Here is a 25,657-nt window from a genome sequence, read left to right as displayed (position 1 = left end):
TGAAATGGCTCTCAATATTCAAAGATCTCTTCTTTTATAAGAGAGAAAAATTGCAAGTGATAGAAACTAAAACATGAACCATATTGCAGTTGCATTTTAAAAGATTATAAACAGACATTATCTACACTCTTGACTATGAATCCAATGATTCTTCAAATGATGGTTTGCTGTAACAGTTTTTATATCAGATTTCAGACTGGCAGATTGATAAATTAGAGTAGGCTCCATTTGTAATTTATTAAGAGAGTCTCTGGGCCTGAATATGGGTAGGTCCAGTCCAGAGTCTAAGCGTAGAATACTTTGAATTGTGCAGACAGTAAGAAAAAATAAAAAAGAAAAGGAAAAAGCTCTAAAAACAATCGAAAGAATTTTCATGAGCACCCGGTTACCAATTTTTGGAAACGTGCAATGAGAGCAATAGGATCAATTCTTCTGAGATTCTCAAATGGTGTCTGCTTCAAATGCCCAATCACTTCCTTTCCTCCTCTAAGTATGTTTTTTTTTATTAGTATAATATTTGTTACTTCTTCTCTCGTTTCTCGAAGCAATTCTTGTTGTGATTTATGATCAGGGAATGGTTGGCTTGATAGGAGTCTCTTATCATCATTATCATCATATTCCAGTTCTTCTTCTTCTTCTGGGTTTTCATTGTTATATGAAGAAACCAAACATAGTCACTGTCAAGCGACCGTGAGAAAGATACGGACTTTCCCTCCTGTCTGTATGGGTCGACGTTCTTGCAAAATCGCTGGCAGAAAGGTCTCTCTCTTGCACTTAATACAAGCTGAGAAAGTGTTCTATTCTGATTTTGTGGGCTTCTTTTCTTATGCTTGTTTATGAAACTTTGTTTTCTTCGAACACCACATGTTTGATGAAATGCGTAAAGCAAATTCCAGGTTAATTCTACCAGAAATGGCTCTTCACATTTCTTTTCTAAAACCCTAATTTGGTGGTGCAGCTGGATTGTTAAAATCAATGAATTATATAAATCAGTTGCAAGATGATAATATTATTGGCTAATGGTATTAGATGCACTTCTTTCTTTAACTTTGAATTTTGGGCATGTGCGTTAATTTGCAGGGGGCTCAAGATCTAAAGAAGGCAAAGCTGTATTCGAGGATTGGAAAGGAAGTTGTATCTGCGTAAGTTAGTTTCTGTTAACCCCTTTTTGCTGCTTAATAACCTTCACATTCAAAAAAAAAAAAAAAAATGTTGATTACTGTCTACTTAAGTACTGGTATTCGTTTCTATATTTTGAGGCTTTGAGCAGAAACATTCTTGTTTTCTACATTATCCAAATATGTGTTTCACTTCTATTTCTTTCTTGAAATGAGTTAATATTTCTGTCGCTTGATGCAGTGTAAAGAAAGGAGGTCCAAATCCAATATCAAATACAGTTCTGGCTGCTGTACTTGAGACAGCCAAGGAACTTGATGTACCTAAGGAAATTTTGGAGCGCAACATTAAGAGGGCTTCTGAAAAGGGACAAGAGGCTTATATTGAGAAAATTTATGAGGTTAGTATGAGCATCATTCATCTTTTCTTATGCCTTTGCCAAGATCCAAAGAATTTAGGGAGCTTCACGGGATACTATGGTCCTTCTTTCAATATACTGGCTCTTCAAGTAAATTTCCTTTCACTTTTAGGTATATGGTTATGGCGGAGTTAGTATGGTAGTGGAGGTCTCAACTGACAAAATAAACAGATCTGTGGCAGCTGTTAGGGAAGTAGTGAAGGACTATGGAGGAAAGATGGCAGATCCAGGATCTGTCATGTTCAAGTTTAGACGTGCCCGAGTTGTGAATATAAAAGTTACAGATGCTGACAAGGATCAGCTTCTTGATATTGCCTTGGATGCTGGCGCTGAAGATGTCATTGAACCTTCAATATATGAAGATGATACTGATGAAGATAGGTCAGAAAGGTGATGCTCTCTCATTTCATATGAATTTTATGTTTCGACACTTTTTTCCTAAACTTTAATTTCTCTAACTTGTCCCATACGATAGCAAACCCCTGTTACTATATATATATATATATTGCAAAACATGCAAGAGATTGCTAGGGAAGTTATTCTGCATTTTTGATTAAAAGAAAAGGAGTGCCATGAGTTACAATTTTAATACTACATATGTGAACATCATTCCAATAATATAGCTGAGTGTAAATAAATTTGACAAGGTTGTAGAGCTTTATAGATGACAATATGAAGTTACATCTTATGATTTGCCTTACATAAATGCATAAGAATTCAATGAATCTTTTACCAAGTATATGCACAGACTTGGAACATAATCTATGGAGTATCAGGAATAAGGATTCAAAGTCTTTAAATGAAGGAACAAGGTTAGGGAGAATCACTATTTGGTCCCTGTGGTTTGATGAAATCGACTACTTAGTTCTTGCCTATTGAAAAATACATGAATGCGTCCCTATGTTTTAAACTCATCCAACAGTTTGGTCCATCTGAATTTTACACCTTTTGCCTTTATTTTTCAATAAAAAGATGAAATGCTTCTAAAAATGTGTAAATTGACAAGAATAACCTTATTTTCTCAACAAATTAGTATAGGAAACTACTATTTTAATAATTATTCATATTACTAAGAAAAATTAATTTTTGATTTTAGCATAAAGAAGTATTGTAGAAATAGGATAAAGGGTATTTGTCTTTTTTATTAAAAATTAATGGAAAAAGTACAAATTTTAGATGGGAAGATTTATTAATCCAACGGGAGCAAATCACAAGGACGCGTTAATATATTTTTGAGAAGCCAGGGATTAGGCATGGCCTGTACGAAATAAGGCCAGTAATTAACAATGATCTTATTGAAACCTATAGGGCGCATTTTGACAGGGGAGGTGGGATTGATTTTTTTTTTTTTTTTCCTATGCAGTGGCCCAGGGTGCAGGGGAAAGGCTGTTGTAGTTGTATCCTTCATATCCATATGCAGCTATCCCTGCTACTCTTCTCAGTTGGAACATTATCGGTTATGGAATATCGTTGCTGTATATATATTTTCAAATGTCTGTTCATGGAAATAGAAGAACTTTAGTAAGAAGAACCTATAATCTGAGGGAGCATGTGGGATTTTTAGTGGTGAACTTTCCATCATTGTTATTTGTATTTGTTATGCGATAGGTTATGATACAGCCAAAATATTTCCACTACTCAATCCTGTCTGTTTTTGACTTTTATGTTTGAGATCTTACTGTAACAATATTTTTCTCAGTCAGTGAGTTCTCTTTGTAAACTATACTATGGTTCTGCAAAAAAGGACTAATCTCTTCTTTTTTACCTTTCTCTTAGCTACTACAAAGTTGTAAGTTCTTCTGAGAACTATTTGGAGATATTATCAAAACTTCGCGAGGCAGAAATACATTTTGAGACTGACAATGGTTCAGAATTAATTCCTATATCAACTGTAGAGGTATATCCATAGAGTTGAATGATTCCTGGCTTTGTATGCTGTCATAGGGTTTAAATTTTTACTTTCTTATATTAATTTCATGATTGGTTTGAATTTCTTTTCAGTATTTGTATTAAAGATTGTACCTTTTATCTAGTTACATGAACTGCTAGTTTATTTGGCATCTATGCTAAGGTATTAAAGATTATACCTTTCAATTAATGCACAATATACTCTTCACTTCCGTAGGATTAGTTGTGCATAATTATATGCTTTGTTTTCTATCTATTACGGCCATTAATTTATGAAGTGTCAAACTCGTCATTCTCTAAATATTTCTATTTGGTTTTCACCATGACATTCCCTTTTCAAGAACATATGCTGTTAGTCCTTCTATCCAGCATACTTAAACACAGAACCTTAATTGAATGCTTATACTGTGGCATTTTAAATTTTATTTTCTAAAGTTTTGTGTTCAATTGAGTTATACTGGAGCTAGTTCCTTGTAGCTTGAATATGCGCCATCTTAGTTGTAAGTAGCAGTAGTTATGAGTATCATGGAGATTTTTGTGGTGTCTAGGTAAATCTGAGACTAGTTAATGCAGTCTGAAGTACAGCTTGAATTTTTTGTGACATTGATCTCTTAGCCGCAGCCTCCTTTGCTATACGAAAGTGTGGACACAGTGGTAGTGGTGCACTTCCTCTAGTCATCCTTTTTCGCAACTGTTTTGTGAAACCTGTATGTTTTTTTAAATTTCTGTCCTTGAAGTAACAGTGACTTTAGGGTTTTGATGATTTCAGGTAGATGATGAGGCCATGGACTTGAACAAAGAACTCGTGTCCAAATTACTGGAACTTGATGATGTTGATGCTGTTTACACGGACCAAAAGTGATCAAACCCTTTGCCTACTGAATTTGGATTGTGTAGAAGTAGAATCCTTGGGCATTCTATCGTTTATACCTGCAACACGATCTCTATGTTGACTGTATAACCCCATCGAAAGAGAGTTTCATTTTTTCTTTTTCAAAAAAAAAATTTTAGGTGGGATGAGATTATTCTTTTCTCTCTCTCTCTCTCTTTTTTTTTTTTTTTTTTTTTTTTTTTTTTTTTTTTTTGTGGGGTGAGACATGCACTCCGAAAATGGAATTATTCCATAATATATTTATAGATGACAATACATTCATTTAATAATAAAAGGGTTGGTCATTGTTCTCAAGTACCCATCATCTGTGTGTTTGTAGTTGTTAAATAAAAATTTTCCTCTGATGATTTAATATAAAAGAGAAAATCAATTGTTATAGGGCTAAATCAGTAACAAAGCGAGGAAAAAAATTCTAAATAATGACCAGATTAATGAGACTAGAATAAATTACTAAATTGCAAGAACGTGAAAGGGAAATAATTGTCCTATTAAGGTCAACATCAGCTGTTCTACTTCAAGACATGTAATAACCAACAAGAACAAGGACATGAGTTTTGTTTGGACATATGATTAGAACATATTCTTTTCTTGGAAAGTATATTTTTGAAAGAACTCCAAAATTGTGCAAAGACGGAAAGCGATTCATCAGTGTCAGTTTGAAAAGCGAAATACTATTCTTTTGCATCCCCTCTAAATAATGCTGTGACAATTCCTAGAAATGCACGCGAGTTCCGAAAACTAGAGCATTTGTATTGCTGTTCACCGCTTGGTTAAGGTTTCTACAAATCGATCGGGTTTGACATTTGAGTAGGTCAAAATTGTAAATATGAATGTAATTATTATTTTTCTTAGGAATTACAAATTCTAAATGACAAAATTATTAGAATTTTGAGATTTGAGTTACATTATTAAAATTGGGAGAATCATTAATCAATACAATAAAAAAACCATTTTGTATTTCACATTAAAATAGTGTAAGCTTACATAAATATAATCAACCTGAGGTAAAAGGCAAGCATACAAAAGTACAATAAATAATGTACAGAAAGGGAAACCCTAATTAAGCATATCACCGGAGAGAAACGTAATTAAACACCAATAATTGATATTGATGGATGGATAATATATATATGAACTCCTTAATTAGGCATATAAATAATCATCAAACTGTTAATCATGTGTATGTATATATAGAAATCATTTCTTTGGCACCCAACATCCATGTAACCCATAAGGTAGACCATAAGGAAACTTGGCTCTTGCAATCTCTTCAAATGTGGATCCATCTAATAACAGAGCATACCCATCTCCATTTTTCTCACTAATAATAGAGATTACTACACCTGCAATGGATAATTAATGATTAATCGATTATTATTAATAGAACATGGCAAATTAAAACAATAGGTATATTAATTATTTAATTAATAACTCACCATCATCTTCTTCTGTAGCACCAGGCCTGGTCACAAAAAGAGGTTCAGAAGGCACAGCACCTTCATCATGCCAATTCTTTGCCTTTTTCTTGACTAAATCGATCTGTAATTAATAAAAATTAACTAAGTCAATAATTAATTAATGACCTATTAACAAAATTCAAAAGGGAAGTGCATATATGTATATGTATATACCTTGGTGAGAGTGTTGGGGAAGTTGCAGGGACGTTGGGCTCCACAAGCATAAGCATATCTGTATTTTTTGCCCAAAAATGAAGGGTTAAAGCTGCACATGTCCATGCCTCTTCCATGCTCATCTGGGTCCAATGCTGCCTCCAACTTCCCATATGGACTCCCATCCAGAGGAATTGTAAATCTCCCAACCCTGATTTTTTGTATATACGGACATGATGATAATCACTCATTTAATCCTTATTGCAATTAAAAACTCACTGTATAGAAATAGATAAAGAAATTGAATTATTAATTAATGTGAGAAATGAAATGAATAAGTAAATCACCTAGCATCAGGCAGCACGTCTACGCCCCCGAAAGAGCGAAGATTTTGTAGCCTAAGCTTCTCTAAAATGGTGGTGTCTGCGCTATGTTCACAACAATCAGCTATCACTGCTTTAACTCTTCCATCTTCATCTTTCTCCTCATATGCATTTATGAAATGGAATGTCACGTACAATGGCACCTCTACGCTTGCCACCTTAAAAAAATTTCACAATACATTATCCTCTAAACTAATATTATATTTTCAGAACATTTACATCTACTGAAATGAGATTAGTATCGTATACAAAATCCAAAATCCAGAATTCAGAAAGAGTACATGATAATAGTAGTAGAAGACTGAAATAAATAAATAAATAAATAAATAAAGTTTTTAAAAATTGAAATTATCTTGAATTTCAGGACATAATATTAGAAAAGAGAAAGGAAAATGAACTTACAATTTTACCACTAGCTTTGCACATAACGTGCATAAAGGCTTTAGAGTCAGGATGCCACTCAAATTTATAAAGCGGCGTGGGCTCAGCTTTTAACAAATTCGCTGCACAATATCTCAATGGCATTTCTGGCACTATAACATAATGTTCGGTCACCGGAAAAGAATGTACCCATCCAGGCGCCGGTCCGCCCCGGCAATCCACTCTTCCGATCACTTTCCTTTCATTACTACCAGGCGCCATCCTCACCACCAAGTAACCCGGTCTTATCAAATCGGGCAACAAAGTCAAAAATTCCGTATCGGTCACTATCGGATGAGCCGAATGTATTAAACCTCCTAGCGAATCGGTAAACTCAAATTTCCCTATCGTATCCAAGGTATCCGGATCGATTATAATTGATCCTTTTTGTGTTTCAGTTAAACAAACAACACGGCCATCGCCGAGCTTCACTACGCCGGTATTAGCATTATCGGTTAAAGAAGCACCAGAAAAGAGGTTAGCGAGATCTCCGATATAGGCTAAGAAGTTATCGGGCTTTGGTGCTTCGGAGAATTCGCGGTAGCATAACTTTTTGTTCTTTTTTGCCGCCTTGTAGGCTTCCGATTCAACTTGCCGGTGACCGGCCATTAATCGGCCGTTTTCGAAGTGGAGTTTGACTAATGTGGCGTAACCGTCAAAAAGGTGCCGGAATTTGTAATCTCCTATGTGCCAGAGGCCAGGGCCGTTTCTAAGGTACGTCCCTTTCTGCATGTAATTTAATCAACAAATGGTCAAATTAGTAATTATAAGTCAAGGATTAATTGACATTAATATTTTTTTTTTCATAAAAAAAGAAAAGATATAGATGGAATTAACAAAATAAAATAAAATATATTTAAATCCACGTGGGTGCTGAAATTTGAGTGGATCTTTACAGGGAATTTTGATATGTTTATATGATGACATGTAGTCTATAATTAATTTAGTATTTATTATCTGGCAAATAAGGAATATTGCTTAGCTATCTCCCCTTGTTTTAGAATTATTATTATTATTATTATATGTGATTTATTAGTTTAAACAACTAATTTGAACCTTTAAATATATATATAATTGGCATACATGTGTATTTAAAAAATAGGACCATACATGTCTCATGTCCATAGTTGGTTTTTCTTAGCACTTGATGTTTCCTTCTGAATTTCAGCCAGATCTTTTAGCGCACAGAATAAAAATTAAAAATTAAAAATTAAAATTGAAAGATTAATTAATTAATAATTAACTCCTAGCTAGGATTACAAGCCTTGATACCATTTTTAGTTTCAGGGTTGTCAAGGTGTACGAGTTAATCATCAACAACAAGAACGAGAACAATAATAAGAATACAACACAATATAAATATTCTAATATATATATATATATATATATATATATATATATATATATATAAAATATTAATAACACTATATAATCAGTATTATGAAATAGAAAAGTTAATATTAATTTCAACTATGGCTTTCATCTTGATAAATTAGTAATCCAATTCCTTCTACAGATGTCACATTTAAGAACATGCTTATACGTAATTTTTGTTATGCTAAATAAACTAAAAATTTCTTTTAATTTCATAAACTCAAACATAGAAATAAACTGTAATAAATTGGGCGTTATTTCATAACATAAAAAAGAAGAAGAAATGTTTAATTTCTGAACTCAGTTAAATATTTAGAATTTATATTAAAAAAAAAAAAATACTTCCCATCTAGGGTTTGTGTTATATATAAGTATAGATTTGTGGTTAAAAATTAAGTTTTTATATTTAGTACGCCATGTATTATCCTTGCTGGAAAAAAAATAGTATTAATAATTAGTTTCCAAGGCAAAAAAAAAAAAAAAAAAAAAAAAAGGAGAAGTACACATACCAGCCATAAAGGAATTTCTCCTTGTACAACAAGCTCTCCTTCCCATCTTTCTTGCCGGACACTTGTCCAAGCGACATGATTCTGGTCAGTAGCAACATCTATCACCGGCGATGGAATTATTGCTGGTAATTGGCTAGCAACATTTGTAACAATAGTGCCTCTAGTATTGTCACGTTTTGCCGCAAAAATAACCTTATTTATATTAAACAAGCCTTCTCTTTTATGCTTATTCTTATCAGAAACCACCATTTTTGACACTGAAATGCACTGCCCCTTGGCGGAAAATGCTAAGGAAGCCATGAGCATAACTATTATAGACTTAGGGATTAGAGGTAGATTAATCCTATAGGATCTTATTGCAGCAATACTAATTAATTAAGCAAACTATTTTTTTTCTTTTTTTCTTTTTTTTTGGTGTATCAAGCCAAGTTTGAGAATTACTTATTTATAGAGAGGTGGTTTGAGGGTTACATGTTGGAATCTTGATTGGTGGATTCCTTCACACTACAAGACATGGCTTGCTATTAATTTATCTTTTTTACCTTTTTTCTCAACTTATTATTTAGCGGCATGTATGGATGCTTACAAAGACAAATCATCCTGTATTGGGAGATTCATATTAAGCAAAATGATATCAATTGTACATATGTAATTTTTGAAAGAACACACATAAAACAGAAACAAAATACATCCTTTTCAAAACTTGTTATTAATCATTTTTTTTTTCGTTTCTTAATATAGTTCTGAAATTCCTGTCAGTTGATTTTGGTAGGCACTTATCATACACTGGAGATCTTTAACATGACATTTGGGTGCTTAAATTCATAAACCAACTACTGAAGGCCACAGCTTACAAGGTATATTCTGATTACTTGAAATCTCCATTTTCTTTTGTCGTTACACATCATAGGAAACTAGACTGATTGATTGAGGATGCTTATGGCTATAGTGCCTAGCCCAAGTAAATGTGCCTCATCATAATTATATAAATATACGGTTTGCTATATTTGTCAATTGAATGTGTAAGAATAGTTTCTTGCTGCAATGTTGTAATTGGAAATTAGCTATAAGAGAGGACATAGCTTTCTTCTCATCATGACATTTTGTTTAGATAATTTCTGATAATATTACTAGTCATCTGTGTAGAGGTTTTGGCTACGCGGTAGAAATAACCTTCAGCTTTACTCGGTAAAGTTAGATGTTTAGCAATTAATTGTCTTAGTAGCATTCATCTAATATTAAAAGGAGTAATCATACTCTTCCTCAATAAACTGTAAACATTAGTAAAATTGATATATCACAAAATACTATAAATAATAGAGATGGTGTTTTAATTATATCAAAATACTAAAAGCTACATTAAACGTTGTTGCGAACAAAACCTTCATCTTTTTTAAATATATTCATGAAAAAAAAAAAAAGAAAAATCTCATGATATTAATGGGGAGCTAATTAACCAAGACCAGAATAGAGTTACAATTACCGATGCCTTACTCAATATTGTAGGGTAATCTTCCCTCACTGCCCTCTTTTTTTTTTTTCTTACTAAATTAAGAAAATTATTATTCCTCATTGACTTATAAAAAACATAAATAATTCTATAGAGCGCTGTTAAAGAATCTCGTTTACTGGATTTAACTATAGACTACGTCCATATTTTGGTCAAGGATCATCTCTAGCCTCACACAATTAAACCTTTATAATTAGTCTAATAATCACTCATCATAGGATGCAAACTCTGTCATTCTCATATTGCATACCTAATTCTACTTAAAAAGTCTTTGCATTTATAGTTCTTAATTTCTTATTAATCAATAATTGACTTCTTAGAAATCAAATATTAGAGCTATCTGTCTCCAGGTTCCATTAATATAGGTGCTGATCAAGATTTCATTGATATTGATCTAAGGGGTCATCTTCTTGAAGATAGCATGACATGCATATTACATATATCCTTCTATTGAGGGAAGTCTAAATGGGTATCATTGCTAGGAATTCATCCAACTTGCAGCAAATTGTCAGTTGATTGCAATCTGATGCAACATGTTTTGAATATTCCAATTACATCATCCATTTGACTACCTTTTTTCTTTCTTTCTTCATCTTCTTCTCCATTTCACACAATTTCTTAATATTAAAGCAACCCAACTTGGAAGTAATTCTGCTTCTACATCAAATTAATAGAAGAATCTTACATAAAGAAAAGAACATATTGATACTTTACGTACATAGTAGGATCTCGTCAATTCGTATTATTGATCCCCAAACTTGATGAAACTGAAAAATTATGAAAACGACAACAGAACAGAAATTTGACAGCTGAGTCTAATCAACAATTGAAATGAAATAATAAATTATTAGACTAAGGAAAATAAAAAGGATAATTGTAAGTCCAAATTCAGTACATATACTAGCTAGGACAAGAGAGATATAATGATGGAATGTTTGACCATCCAAATGGTGGAGCTGAAAATTTTTAAAATTTTAATTTCCTAATCTGCAATGATGTTTTGGAAGAACTAATTAAAACGCACCATTAATTATAATCTTCAAAAACCCTAATGGACAATTTTTAATTTTCTTAGTCCATACCCCTTTGGGAAAGTGGGTGAGTGTTGAAGTCTCAGCAAAAACTATTTACTATAATAAGAGAAATGGTTTGATTTGCTGAGCATTGCAATATAAGGGGTCCATGTGTTTGCCACAGAACTTCCATTTTCATGTCAAAACTTATAAAACTTCAAAATGTTCCTAAGTGGCAAACAGAAATCTCCCCCTTTGACATTATTTTTTTCACCTGAAATTATGAACCTTCATCATTGTCATTTGTAATTGCCTTGATAGAAAGAAAAAGTGCCATCAAGAGGGCCACTCTATACGTATATAACCTACCATAGATAGTCAATCTTTCTTATGCTTATCTTCATTTTTTTTTTTTTTTTTTTTTGTTTTTTTGTGAATCCCATAATTCATGTTTTTTAAAATCAAAATCATATTAATTAGAGAGAAGATTTAATACGAGATGTGAAAGGTAAAATATTATATCAACTGAAGGACTAATATTCTTTTCAAAAAAAAAAAAACTGAAGGACTAATATAATTAACGAGTGAGTTTTAAACTTAATAAGTTTTAGTTAGAATGCTTGAAAAAATAATTAAAAGGGATATTTCTGGTGACCCACTTGCCTTAAGTGCCTCCATTCAAATTAGTCATGTTTGTTTTGGTAATGGAGAAGAAGTACTTGTACTGAGAAATCAAGACCCTTGTAATTGCTCATGTCTCTTCTTGGCTCTGTTGATTCCCACAATAAATCAATCAATGAGTCGCAATATATAATAATTGTCTAAATATATGGCAGACAAAATTAGGGTTTTCCCACAAAGAAGCAAACACACACCTTCCTTAATTTAATTTGATGTGATGAAGAATTAAATAAAGTAATTAGTGGAGGGTCCAAAACCCATTATATATCTATAAAACAACAAAAATAAATAAATAAACGTGGGCCGATGATGATGCGCCACTTTGTTATGTTCACAACTTGTTTCATTAGTTTTAATTATTTGCTTAATTACGTGGTAATACTTGTTTTCTAGTTGTTGATCATTGAGATGGAGATGTTTAGGGCTATTTACTTCCCCAACTTAATTTGGACAAATAAAAAAGTTTTAGGTTACTCTTTAAATACTCTTAAGGATAGTTACAAAGAGATGCTCCTCTTCCAATTTTCGACTTCTTCCCTTTGTCTATGATGTGTTATAGAATTTTAAAATTTAAATGTGATTATTGGTTACTATCTTGACTTTAACTAGCTTACAATATTTATAATTTGACTTACACTTGTATAAAGCAAAATTATTATATTCTATAGAATTACATAACGGAAAAGACTTACATATTCCAAAACTAATGAAATATTGTGAACTGGAACCTAAAACTATAAAACTCAATTAAAACCTTCAAAAAAAAATATATTGTGAATTGTAACATAACGTTTAAATTAGTTTTTAGAGATTAAGATAAGCGTTTTATAAAAAATTAATCCATATATAGTTCATTTTTTAGCGTTTCTTAAAAAGTTGTTCAAATAGTTAACGCTATATTAAAATAATGAATGTACTAATTTTGACAAGACTTGCCTGTTCCTTTTCCTTAGACACACAATCACTTCCGCTCTGTTTTTAGTTCTCAATCGATAAGACAATATCTTTCCTCATACAAGCAATAGCCATAACCATAACCATTTAATTAACCGACAAAATGATAAATAATAACTTAGCAACTGTCGAAGTTACTTGGCTTTGTGCGTTATGGACAAACCTGTAAACCTAAAACCCACGACTATTGGATAAAGACTTTATTTGTCAATAAGAATTTCAAATCCTTGCAACTTATATATATTTAAACTATACTTTAATTGTCAATTTTATGGTTTTTGTTTTGTTTATTTGTCTAGACCTTACCTTGAGACGAATTTTCATTTTTTTTTTTTTTTAATTATTGAGAAAGAGATTTTAGCATTAATAGGTGACATTTATGTCTGGGTTAATTATAAAATATTTGTTAAAAACAAAAATTCCTTTCTTACATATTTTTCTTCTTTCTTTTACAAATATTGTCCTCTCTAAGCTTACAAACATTAGTTTTTATGCTCACAAAAGAGGCCCAACTCTTAAATTGCAGCATTCCAACTCAACTGTGCCTACTTTGGACCCAAGTTAATTATGTATAGAAACATTTTTGGGCTTTTGATTGATGGGCCAGCCACTTTTAGCATTCCGAATCTAACTGTATACGGCAATACTATATGCACATGGGCCTTATACAGAGTATGAAATGGCCCGACCCATTAATAAGCTATGTGAATTGAACGCATTGCACATTATTACTTCACAGTTTACATGCTTCGTGTTAATTATAAAAAAAAAAAAAAAAAAAAAAACAATATACTCATAAACTTGCTAAATGGTGATAAAAGTTGAATTTTTTTTATAGAAAGATAATAATGTATAATGGTATAAAAATAGGGACAAAGTACTCTGTTTATTCATTAATAATTTTTGGAAAAATAAAGAAACAAGATTATATTTTTTTCTAAGAAATTTATTAAGCCCAAAAAGACATAATAATTTAAAAGGGGAAAAGTGAAAATGATTTTAACCCTTGGAGAGCTAAAAAGTCCAACTACTGGTCCAAATTACGTACGGGTTGTCTTGAGTCTCGACTGCGACCACGATGCTATATGGGTGGTCATGGCTCTTTACTGCTACGCACAGCTCATGCACTTTTTCTTCTTCTTAACCCACCCGACACCAAACGTAAATTTTGCTGCCATTTGCACATTTCGATTTTCCTTCTTTGCAAAATTTTCAAGAAACAAAAACAAGTTATAAACTGGATCTTATAATTTTTAGACTACAGCTCATTTTTTGGCTAATAATAATAAATTAAGCCGTAAACGAGTCAATGTTATTTAATAAAAATCGAAAGAAAATAGAAATACCCACTGAGAAATTGAACGTGAGCCGCATTTTGAATATATATATTATACTTTTATTTGTGTTTTTGCCAATGTCGACATAGCCTGAATGAGTGGATTATATTATTTGTCGTGATTGCAAAATTTCGTTCTGTTATATATTTTATCTTTGCTCACAATAAATAAGGTCCTGTCAATTTCTGTCGTTGAAAATGGTTGTAGAATTGTTGACCTATCGACGAACATATAGGTGCTACCAATTTCCCTTCCCATTGTATATAATTTTCACCAACTCATGTAAATTCCAAGATTAGCTTTTTATATTTATATTTATATTTATATTTGTCAAATTTGTTCGATATAGCTTTTAAAAATGAGAGACCAATGTGTTTGTGCGTGCGTCTGTGTATTTTGTTATTTCTTGTAGTCATTAATTAATGAAAAGATGAAGATGGAGTCCTAATAACAGCTACTGCCAGTGCCAGATCACTTGGCTACTGTCAATTTGTCACTGACATGCTCCGTCGACAGTTTATTATTTCACTATTCACCCATTAATTATTACATCTCTTTGTCTTTTTTCCAATTGAAAAAGATAGATGATAGTGTTTTTTTTTTTCTTCTAATGTGTACGCACCACCTATTATAAAACTATGCCAATTTTATAGAATCGTATTAATTTATATATATAATTTACAATTACTCAGCAATGTAGAGTCTTGAAGGAGGAGCTAATCTTTGTTGACTGTCAATGAACATTATATAAATTAATTTTTTTTATTGATTAAAATAAAAAATTAATCACACGAGTTAAGAATAAAACTTTATCTTTCACAATCTTATCTTAATGTTGTAATGGTGAGCTAATTTATATAATGACATATACATTTCAGAAACTATGTGAAATCTTTGATAATTTAAATAAATAATATATTAGAAAATAAATATTTGAGAAATTAGACTATTGAGATAATCATAATTAATACAATAATTCGTAAATTTTTTTAGTTATTAAAATTTATCTTTTATATAATTGGATCAAATTTATTAGGGATAAATATAAAATATTGCTTTTCAATTGAAAAATTAAAAAATGTACCGTAGATGAAAAACAGATGTAAGTGTTTGATATAGTAATGATAATAGATAAAGGGAATATAAAAACCCAATTCCTATATTACGAAAAAGTAAAAACCTGCTTATTTATTACGTGGGACATTGGTTGGAAAAGCAGTAAGCACGTGATACCTACTGGATGATCACGTGCTCATGTCGTTGACATGAAAACCTCAAGCAGCCATCTGTCGCTGTAGAGATATATATCATTCGACAATGTGTTTGGTTGCAAGGAAAAGTTGATAGGAAATAAATTTGCTTAGGGAAAAAAGAAAATGGTAGAGAAAGAGACAAGTATTTCTAGTATATCAATTTAGGGTCACTGGGTTGATCTCTGCAAATTGGATAAATAGATGGGAAGGAATTTGACAAGCTATTATTATTTCTTCACCCATATAATCATTTGTTTGAAAATTTTTAGTCAATACGATAAATTATTTTTTTTTTTCTTAAATTAAATTGAATTTTATTATTTAAAATGCACAGTCGTATTGAAATTGCAAAATAAATTCTAAATTATCATTTTAAATATAAAATATCTTAATAATTAATTTGTTCCAAAGCTAACTCAAGTGGATTGTGTTGAAATGATTAATTTTAGAAATACAAAGAATCCATTTTTTTTCTACCTTGCTTCATTTAAAAACCAAACAAAAAACACAGCAGAGATCGCTCTTTCCTTTTCTTCCTTTTTAATTTCCCTCTCCCAATCGAACAAAAATGAAAACTCCAATTTCATTTGCACCATTCATCCTTCCAGATTTGGGGAACAAAACACGGCTTTCTCTCTCTCTCTCTCTCTCTCTCTCACGTTCAAAAAAAAACTATCTGGTTTGGGACCATTTTTTTTTTATTTTTTACGGTCAGCCCATTGGAAAAAGGAACACGTCACAATCACCGAAATGCTACCACAGGTGGGGGTGATTCGACTGTTATGATCTGACGGCTAATAATCGAACCTGACGTTTACGTGGCGTAATACAGTCGGCAGGATGTTCCAGTAAGACATGTTATTGTGGGCTGATGATCTTAGTGGTCCAGAGAAAGAACATTGGGCCCTACAATAATTGTGTCAGCTGCGCTGCGCTGGTAGAAGTCTCCACAAGAATCCTCTTTTGTTTTGTTTTGGTGCTATATTTAATATTTTATATAATAAAAACAATTTATAATATGTCCAATAAAAAATTTTCTAAAATTTCAATGTCGACCAAAATTATTATCTGTCCATATGATAGGGCCACACCATAATCAGAATTTTAGTTGCAAATTAATTAATTAATTAATTAAAAGCTGAAAATATTGATGGTTAGATTTTGGAGAGCGGATTACGAAACACTAATAAAATAGTTGAAGACTGTTAGCACATATAATTAATAACTACTAAATCAATTAAAAAAATTATAATCTTTCTATGAATTATGTGGTATTACTGAGTTTAATTTTTATTTTTTCAATATAGTACCACGCATTAAATTTATAAATCATGTAACGTTCTTTTCTTTTTTCCCTCTTGTTAATCTAAGCCCTAGCAAATAATGATCGGTTTGATATTATTATTATTATTGTTATTATAAGTAGCAAATTTTGGCAAAATTAAAAAATAAAATTCAAATTTAATTTAAATGTGAGAGTGTGTGTATGGCACAAATTGATATCTCCACATATAGAGACAAAAGAAAAATCCAAAAAAGGTAATGGGAGCTAAAATAAGTCATCCAAAAAATCATAAGAAAAAGTGGCATTATTGTACTATTGACGAATTGTTTGATATGGTGATATTAAATACTCTATTTCTTGATTAATATAATTCTTTTTTTAAGAATTTTTTTATTTATAAATATAAATCGTTTTGAAAGTATGAATAAGTAACAATAATGTTTTTGCAATTTCACCATATTAATTATCTTTATAATTTTTAAAGGATAATTTAATTAAATTAATGAATATTTTATTATAGTAATATATTCATTGTGTTCACCCCACCGTAGGTAGGCCGTAATCCGTATGTGCAGTACGTCAAAGCGAGAAGTAAACATCTGTCTGTGGGTCCGAGTGGAAGACCCCGTGAGAATTACTGTGAGGAGAGCAACAGGCCAACAGTTTGGCGCCAGCTGATTGGTACACATGTCGTTAAATGGGGGTGCCGACATTCGCTATCACATTCACGTTTCTCTACCTTTCCCTGTCACTTTCCTTCCAGCTTATAGACACAGCAGTCATATCACACGTTTTATCGCCGGCAGAGTAAGGGTGAGCAGGCAAACCGAACCTTTTTTTGGATCAAAACCAAACCGGTTTATTTATTGAATTTGTTTAATGAAACGAACTGAACCGAGTTTAAATTTAAATTCCAATATAATATTAACAATAAATAAATGGAACTCAAATTTAAATGTATCTTTAAAGAGCTGATTTTGAATTCAATAGAACTCGACTTGATTACAACCGTAATCATGTTTAATATATCAATTAAGTGAATTTTAATATATAATTTCATTATGGAAAGAGCAGTCTTTTGCCAAGCAAGCAACATACAGAAATAATTTCTTATTAATTTATCAAAAGTTTGTCACTCTAACCATGAAAATTACCTACTATTTGAAAATCTGTTGAGACAAAACAAATTAAGTTCATGGTTTTCTTGTCCACTCGTTGAAAAAAATGTTTAACTGCAAACTTATTAGTTTGATTACCTAATTAGAATAGTTTCCATGAATTTGGTCGGACAGTGTGAAGTGATTAGACTTTTTAATCTCCTTAATTACCAAACTAACTACCTTCTTGCATTTTTTACCTTCCCATGTCGACCAAACAGGAACTAATTGCATAGTAATATAATAATATTTTGGTAATTAATTTATAGAATCCAATAAATTACTGTATAAAATATCAAATCATTGGTTTAAAAAATTAAACAGAAGCGGAAAAAAATCACCAAAAAGTCGCAGCAGTATTTATCATCTGCTCAATCACAACATAAATATCAATCAAGGCATCTTTCTTCTGCGATATATATCTATTTGCCGATATATGTTTTGTTTGTGTTCCTCCTCATATCGACCAAAGCTTCTGTCGAAAGGACGTCGAAGGGAGAGTAGATAACAAGAAAACAAATGGGTTAATTAGGGTTTAACATCTGGGTTAACCTAAGTCAACATCTGAAGTGGAAGCAATTAAACCTCTGGGTTAATCATTATTTTCTCGTACCAACATTTCATTTTATGGAGAAAGTAAAAGCAAAAGATAAGTTTTGAATTTTTTAATTTATTTTTTGACTATGAATAAGAAAATTAAGATAGACATGAAATTTCGCTTTCCGGCGATTCACATAAGGAGTTGTTTGGCAGTCAATATCATTAAGTTATGCATCCTTTTAACTAAGTCCGTTTCATCATCACTTTCACTGCCCTAATTCATTAAAATCCAATGGTGCATGCAAATTTCTTTTTCAACTTTTTTTCCCATTCATTGCAGACATAATTACACATGGTGATCGTGTGCCTTGGTACACATTCAGGGACTCTTTGGTAATTTTCAATGGTTTTCAAGTTTTTTTTTTTTTTCTTCATATATATCAAGAATGGTTGGATTTAAATAGCAAGACATGTTTAAGTTTCAGGAGCCATTCAGTTTGTAAAAATGTGTTTATAGAAAACAATATAATATTTAAAGGGTATTCAAAAAAAGAAAAAAGAGTTGGTCTCTTTGTGCTAATTTCTAACTGTCCTCCTCTCCTGTTAACTATTAATTTATATTTCTGAAAAAAGAAAATGTGGAAATATAAAATTTTGCCAAATTTTTATTTTTATTTCTTTTTTAATTTTATTGGCCCTATGTATTAGGTTTTTGGGCATGTTTATAAAAGGTGATTTTGATAGGAAAAGAAAGATGGAAACGTTTCCTCCGTAGTTATTTGACATTTGGAAAAGAGAAGAAAGAAAAGAGGTGGCATTTGTCACAGTGACCACTTACACGTTCGTACTGCATCATGTATTGATAAGCAATTGGGTTTGATGGATGCACGTCACAATTTCAAGTAAATAATGCTTCGCTCCATGTCAAAGATGAGTTGATAGCTTAATTAGGGTCTTGTAATTATTATTAGCAAGGCACTTATCCTAAACCTTAGACTACAAACGCAACCGTTAGGATAATTTCCTTCCTTAATAATAATTACAAGAGCATGATTAAGCTATAATCATATCATAATAACAAAACAATTTTGGCAAATGGGATTCATACTAAGGTTACATGGATTAGGAGGGCAAGAGCTTCCATTTATTTTGCTTGTTTTCTCGTTCTTGATGTAATACAATTTAGTATTATTCTTTTCAAAAAATTATTATTAAGGACAAATTCACTTAAGTCCTTAATTTGTATTCTAATTAACAATTTAGTCTTTATATTTCTGAGAAATTACTATAATATTCAGAATTTTTGTTTAAACTCACTATTAAGGGTCCTTTCATCGTGAATATTATTGTTCTTTTATTATTATTTGCAGTTTACCAACGCATGATCATAAACAAATATGATTTCCAAGTTATACTTGATGATATTCATGGAATAACAAAAGTATATAAAAAAAAAAAAAAAAAAATCTAATTTTCATGGTTGGTATGATGCATCGTGTCAAAAAAATATATATAGTTTTTGAATTTTACTTAAATCTGGTAGTTGAAATCACCCAGGTTTGACAAATCACTGTCATCTCCTTGTCTTAGACAGCCAAAAATGGGTCTATGGTCCATACCATACAACAAGTCTAACAACTTGGCATTAAAAAGACGTATCCTTCAACGGATTATTAGGGTTTGGAGATCGATCGGAAAAGGAATGGTTGTCAACTTGTCATCGTCTCCTAACATCTATACATATATATATATATATATATTCCATAATTGTATTTGGAATATAGATGCGTGTTGACTGGTCAACCCATAATTTTTGGGTTCACTCACAATTTGATTGGAAGCCCATTTTTATATGTAATGAAAAAAAGCCCATTTTTTTTTTTTTTTTTTACATATTAAGAAGGTTCGCTATCTCATTATGGAAAAAACCCCACCGATCCAAAGGACTGATTAGTGCATATGCTCAAATAAAAAAAATTAAAAAAGAAAAGATTTGAAGCCAGAAATTAAAAATAAATTAACATATCTTCTAGAATCCAGTATTATTTTTACATATTAAGATAACTAATTAAACAGAATAATGTAATCGTCAGAAGGAATCTATGGATCGGGTGACATGCATTTAGGGCAAGAAAATTACCAAAAAGTCTTCCAAATATTTTGCTTAATTAGCAAGCTAGTGGTTTAGGAGGGCCTCTATATTTATAAACATTACAATAATAATAAAATAAGAATAGTAATATATTTTGCTCAGTGATTATGTGATGTAACTGCAGAAAATAATAAAAAAAAAATAAAAAGAAAAAGAAAAAGAAATAGAAGACAATTGTCGGATCGGAGGAATGATTAGTTGATTGATTTGATATAATAATAATAATATAAAAGTTAGTATGACAATTACAAGCTTATTAACATTCTTTATTGCGTGGCCAATCAGATTATTTTTATATTAATATAAGTTAGTGTGGGTAAGATTAATTATATCATTGACAATAACCACGTGATTAAGCCCTGCATTATTCATGAAAAACAACATGCATAACGGGTTATGATATACGTATCTCCATGATATTTAGATTCAATTTTCTTAATTATAATAATTTTTAAAATTTCATACTTTATAAATAAATTATATGATTTTCTAAGAATAAGAATTCTAATAATTTATTTTGTTGCAAAACGAAACTAAAAAAAAAAAAAAAAAAAAAAAAGCCAAAAAGGGAAAATATCTTCTTGATATAAATGGATAGAAATAAAATAAATAGAAACAACTGGAAGGAGTGGCCACAAAAAATAACTAAATAAATACCAATAAAATCTCATGGGGACATTGTTGGTAGGTAGAATGACTTCATGCTCCTATAATACTATGTCATAATGAGTTCTTCATATCTTAAACCCCAGCTTGCTTGTCTTTTTTTCTTTTTAGAAAGAAAGTAATTATATAAACTATTAAATACCCATTTCCAGCCAATTTTTAAATATTTAAATTATTACATGACAATTAATTTTCCAAATATAGCAAAAAAAAAAAAAAAATAGAGGTTAGCACAGAAAAAGGCTCCACAAGTGTAGAGATTTGATGATTCGAACAAAACCGCGTCAAAGAAAGAGAGGAGGTGGGCATCAACGTTGAAGATTACACTTACAGTGTCTGATATTGGAAACCCATGTGGGATATATCCAAAAAGACTCACCACAAAAGTTTTTTCTTGATCTTTTTCAATTATTTGCTCCCCTTTAAAAGTTTTATTTGTCATCCTTAACTTCGAAATATATGTATTATATGTTTTTTTTTTTTAAATATATATTAATTTCTTTTATGTGGTGCATCCAAAGGGCTGGCTTCATTTCTTGCTATAGGGTTGTCTCTACATCATTGTCTGAGGTACAACTTATTAAATACAGGCTTCATGACTACTGCTCCAATCGATTTTACTTTATCCTCTCATTTTCTGTTCCTTTTTCTTTTTGTAATTTAATTTTTAATCATAAATTTATGTACATTTTCCATTAATATTGAAAATATATTTAAATTTCTATTATTGTAGTACATACCCAAGAAGTAAATATACTACTAATATGAGAATAGTATTATGGTGAAACTCTCCTAACAATAATAATAATAATAATAGCGATTTTTTTTTTCATGTTCTAAATATCTGATTTTATAAATAAAATTATACCTGCGGGTAATTGGACCGACTGTATTAGTAAATTTTATTTGTTTAATTGGATTGTTTGGGTTAAAAATCGGAAGTTTCAGACAGTAAGTTGACTACAGACAAATGTTTATAGACTAGTATAGACTAATAAATCAACTATAGACTAAAATGCCTTTCTCTGCCACAAATTTCAAAGTTGAAAATATGGAGGTGAGGAATGAGTAGGGAGCAAGAATAAAAATGTGGGGCAATTAATAATGTACCAAAAGCAGAAATCTACACTCTATGACACTGACATTTAAGAAATAAAATATTTAATTCTTTTATTAATAAATAAATAAAATATAGTATAGGAGAGAGAATCTTCCAAAAAAAAAAAATAATAATAATAATAAAGGGGGCAATAGCATCATAAACGGGTATAACAGTTAGAAGAATATCATTATACATGCCTAATAGGTACTATAGGATTAATTAAAATGTACAATATATTTTTGTCTCTTTACTCAAATTGGGAATTATTTATCATTATCTTAATTTAGAGGATCAAGATTCTAAGATTGAGCTGGATTTTATTATGTAATAAAATTGCAATCAGGGTTAGGTATCTTACTGTTTATTCCTGTGGTATATAATATATAATTAATCAATTTGGTGCCAACCAAATCATAATTAACATTGTGCTTTGTAACTTTATATGCCCTAACATGACGCATATGGTGATGATATAAATGTCTGAAAATTAGTACAGCCATCCAATTATTTTTTAGTCTTTAATAAATTATAAATACTTTTTTGTACACACAAACAACAAAAAATATATAAAGGGGCTCCAATATAATATTCATACGAGAGATATTTTGATTTAGACTTTAATACAATTATTCATTAGCTGATGGTCTTTTTTTTTTTTTTTTTTTTTTTTTTTTGAATATAAAAGATTTTTATTTTTGACAATTGCACAATCACGTAATAATATACTCTCTCTATCCCGAAATATAAGTCATATAAAGATTTCATACAAAGATTAAAAATTAAGAAAGAAATTAATTATCCTAGATTATCACAAAACCAAAGCTAGTTTGATTAAATTATCATTTATCTTAAAATCACTAGTTATTTATGAAAAGTATGTATTGTATCTAATATAAATAATGGTAACATTGAAAAAATATCATTTATTACTTTTTAAAATACTAAAAACGATTTATATTTTGGAACATAGAGAGTATTAGCTAAATGACTAATAAAGTTTGTTGAAATAGCAAGCAACTTTAATTCATATAACAGTGAAAATACAAATTCAATTCTCAAGAAGCTTGATTATCAAAAAGCCCATTTACAGAGAAATAAAAAAATAAATATATTAGCCAAAGAAAATGTTGAATTTATATTTATTTCATAACTCTCTAGGGATTTTAAAATTTTAATTTCGAATATGGTTGACATAAAATATTGTCATAAAAATGGACAGGTAAGGCAGCTTTCCTCCGATTGGAATCGGGACACCAGCTAAAAGAAAGCAATAATTAATATTTATTTTCAAGTATGTACATCCGATTATTGAAAATAAAGAAAACTAGCACCGCCACATAATTGCACACGTGAGAAAAAAGACCCTTGCTATGAAAGGACAGAGAAAGATGGATGGCTATACAATATATGTCCTGCTTCGGCATTGGCATTGCCTTTGCTGGAAGTATGGAGTAGCGGAACTTGCTGTTTGGGTGCATGGAATGTTTTTGGTAGTACTAGTTGATTTTTAGTGCATCAAAACATTACATTTATGATGTTTTTCTTGCTAATTAATGGGACCATTACAAGAAATGGAGGCAACCATTCAGTCTCTGAGAAATTAATGAGTATCCTTAAAGAAGAAACATTTTCAGCAAACTCCTTAAAATCTTCAACATTGGTTGTTTCCCATGATTAATTGTTATTCGGACTTGTGCATGACTATTATTAATTGATTATTATTTTAGTTTTTCAATATTATGGCATTTGGAAATTGGAAGTATGATATAATATAATCAAAGAGGAGATATTGAATTTTTTTCAATGATGTTTATTTTAGATCCGTGTTTAATAAAATTAGTTGTTTTAATGGTTGCGTTTTCATTATTTCGTTATAAAAAGTAATATATTACTCATTTTCTAGAGCAAAATGTGCTTACTGGTCTATCATTTCAGCAATCGGACGGGTGAAAAGTGCTACACTTACGTAGCAAATGCAAAGGAAAAGAAAGACACAAAATGACATGAAAAAGGACCATTCCATCTAATAATTGAAAGCTACTGTTTATTGACAAATATGGCTTCCCTTCAGGGCTTTTCCACTTACCTTGTCAATGTACACCATGCAAATGCAAACCCATTTCGTTCATTTCTGAGTTTAGTGGGAATGGAAAATGGCATGTGGGTCTGGTTTAGCTCTCTAAGTGCGCTTTTATGACAGAGGGTATACGTGGGTTCTTCACGATTATGATTTGATCATGGTCAACAAACCAATCAAAAATTATTTGATTGTTAAATTAGTTATAATTAAATAAAATTTGAAAGTGATATTCAATTAAAACTCTCTATAAAATTTCAGATATAATACTCAACAAGGTTTCAATATACGCAGTGAAAAAGAAAATTGGGAAGTGTTGCATAATTAAAAGGGGCTTGGGATAATCCGTAGGGTGTATGTTTGATTAAATTCCATGTGGCAAGTAAGGAAATTGATGGGCAAATCACTTTCAAAATTTTATCATTTTTAATTTACTAAAAAGGAAAAGAAAAAGCTAAAGAAGACACCTTTTCATGTCAATAAAAATAAATTGAGCAAAGGGCGTACACAGAGAGACAGCCAAAAAATTCCTGACGCACCTAACGCCTTCTTTACTTGCAGCAGGCTTTTCTTTATTATTATTATTATTATTATATATTTCATACAATAATCTATATGAAAAAAGAATTTACAAATCTTTATTTGATATACATACTCACCAATAAATTGAAAAGAAATACAGAGAATATGAACAGTTGAATCCCCTTTTCTTTTTTAATGTATATACTTAAATCAGTGTCTGCTTCTACAGAGAAGCTAAATATTCCAATTCTAATTCCAGTCCCTTTCCTCATTTGTCTCATCTCAACCAAAAAGAAAGTAAAATATCATACCTAGAATTGATAGCCAACATGCATTCTCCAAGCTTAAAAGGAAGATAATTCCAAACACCAACTCACTGAAACTAAAACTTATTATTTTTGAGAAAAGGGAAGCATACATATACATAGACTATGGACAAGCTACAATTAAATAGTTTGTGTGAGTGAGTGAAGAATTAGGTCTACTTGTTCTAATTGGGTGTAGGTTGTCATTTTCAAGAAACTCAGTATTCAGTATGTTTCACCATCTTAGCTCTACCATCTTCTGCTCAAGGCCTCCAAGCCTAAAACAAAATATCCGTAGCAATTCTATTCAATATATTTACATATAAAAGGTAATTAAACTGATGTCCAAGGGGTTTTAATTTAGTGGAGGACCCCTTTCTTTTGGCATAATTCTCACTTTAGTGTTAATTATTTTTGTCCATATCTGTTTATCTTCCAACACCACAAGCTATTGGGCATATTATAGAAGATAA

General features: G+C 30.8%; 2 protein-coding genes across 6 annotated transcripts; one reads left to right on the top strand and one right to left on the bottom strand.

The window, feature by feature from the left end:
• Positions 1 to 242: 242 nt before the first annotated feature.
• LOC105638202 (YebC-like protein) lies at positions 243 to 4,631 on the top strand. Of its 5 annotated transcripts, XR_016322158.1 has the most exons (8): positions 264 to 490; positions 572 to 759; positions 1,081 to 1,142; positions 1,360 to 1,516; positions 1,647 to 1,924; positions 3,311 to 3,431; positions 3,991 to 4,096; positions 4,212 to 4,631. XR_016322158.1 is itself a non-coding variant. In XM_012221970.4 (7 exons), exons 1-7 carry the CDS (start codon positions 409 to 411, stop codon positions 4,302 to 4,304), a joined length of 981 nt encoding a protein of 326 aa, XP_012077360.1. In that variant the 5' UTR covers positions 277 to 408; the 3' UTR covers positions 4,305 to 4,631. The 5 variants fall into 5 exon arrangements, 3 of the variants coding, with proteins under 3 accessions (XP_012077360.1, XP_020536510.1, XP_020536509.1); XR_016322159.1 differs by lacking the exons at positions 3,991 to 4,096; positions 4,212 to 4,631 and adding an exon at positions 2,898 to 3,100 and having other exon boundaries at positions 243 to 490; positions 3,311 to 3,437; XM_012221970.4 differs by lacking the exon at positions 3,991 to 4,096 and having other exon boundaries at positions 277 to 490.
• Positions 4,632 to 5,330: 699 nt separating this feature from the next.
• Positions 5,331 to 9,041, bottom strand: CCD8 (carotenoid cleavage dioxygenase 8; the record flags this gene model as incomplete). Its single annotated transcript, NM_001319924.1, is given in 6 exon segments — positions 5,331 to 5,677; positions 5,771 to 5,873; positions 5,966 to 6,155; positions 6,292 to 6,485; positions 6,730 to 7,473; positions 8,631 to 9,041. Coding segments are annotated over 6 exon segments (1,677 nt in total). The 3' UTR covers positions 5,331 to 5,531.
• Between the last annotated feature and the right edge of the window lie 16,616 nt (positions 9,042 to 25,657).

Source organism: Jatropha curcas, chromosome 8 (assembly GCF_041381405.1).
Source record: "Jatropha curcas cultivar XTBG-Jc1 chromosome 8, XTBG_Jcur_1.0, whole genome shotgun sequence".
Taxonomy (NCBI): Eukaryota; Viridiplantae; Streptophyta; class Magnoliopsida; order Malpighiales; family Euphorbiaceae; genus Jatropha; species Jatropha curcas.
This window is presented reverse-complemented; position numbering and strand designations above follow the sequence as displayed.

Coding starts and splice junctions, on each gene's coding strand:
- LOC105638202 (XM_012221970.4), top strand. CDS start 409: ATGAGAGCAATAGGATCAATTCTTCTGAGATTCTCAAATGGTGTCTGC. Junction 1,143..1,359: donor GGAAAGGAAGTTGTATCTGC/GTAAGTTAGTTT, acceptor CGCTTGATGCAG/TGTAAAGAAAGGAGGTCCAA. Junction 3,432..4,211: donor TTCCTATATCAACTGTAGAG/GTATATCCATAG, acceptor TGATGATTTCAG/GTAGATGATGAGGCCATGGA.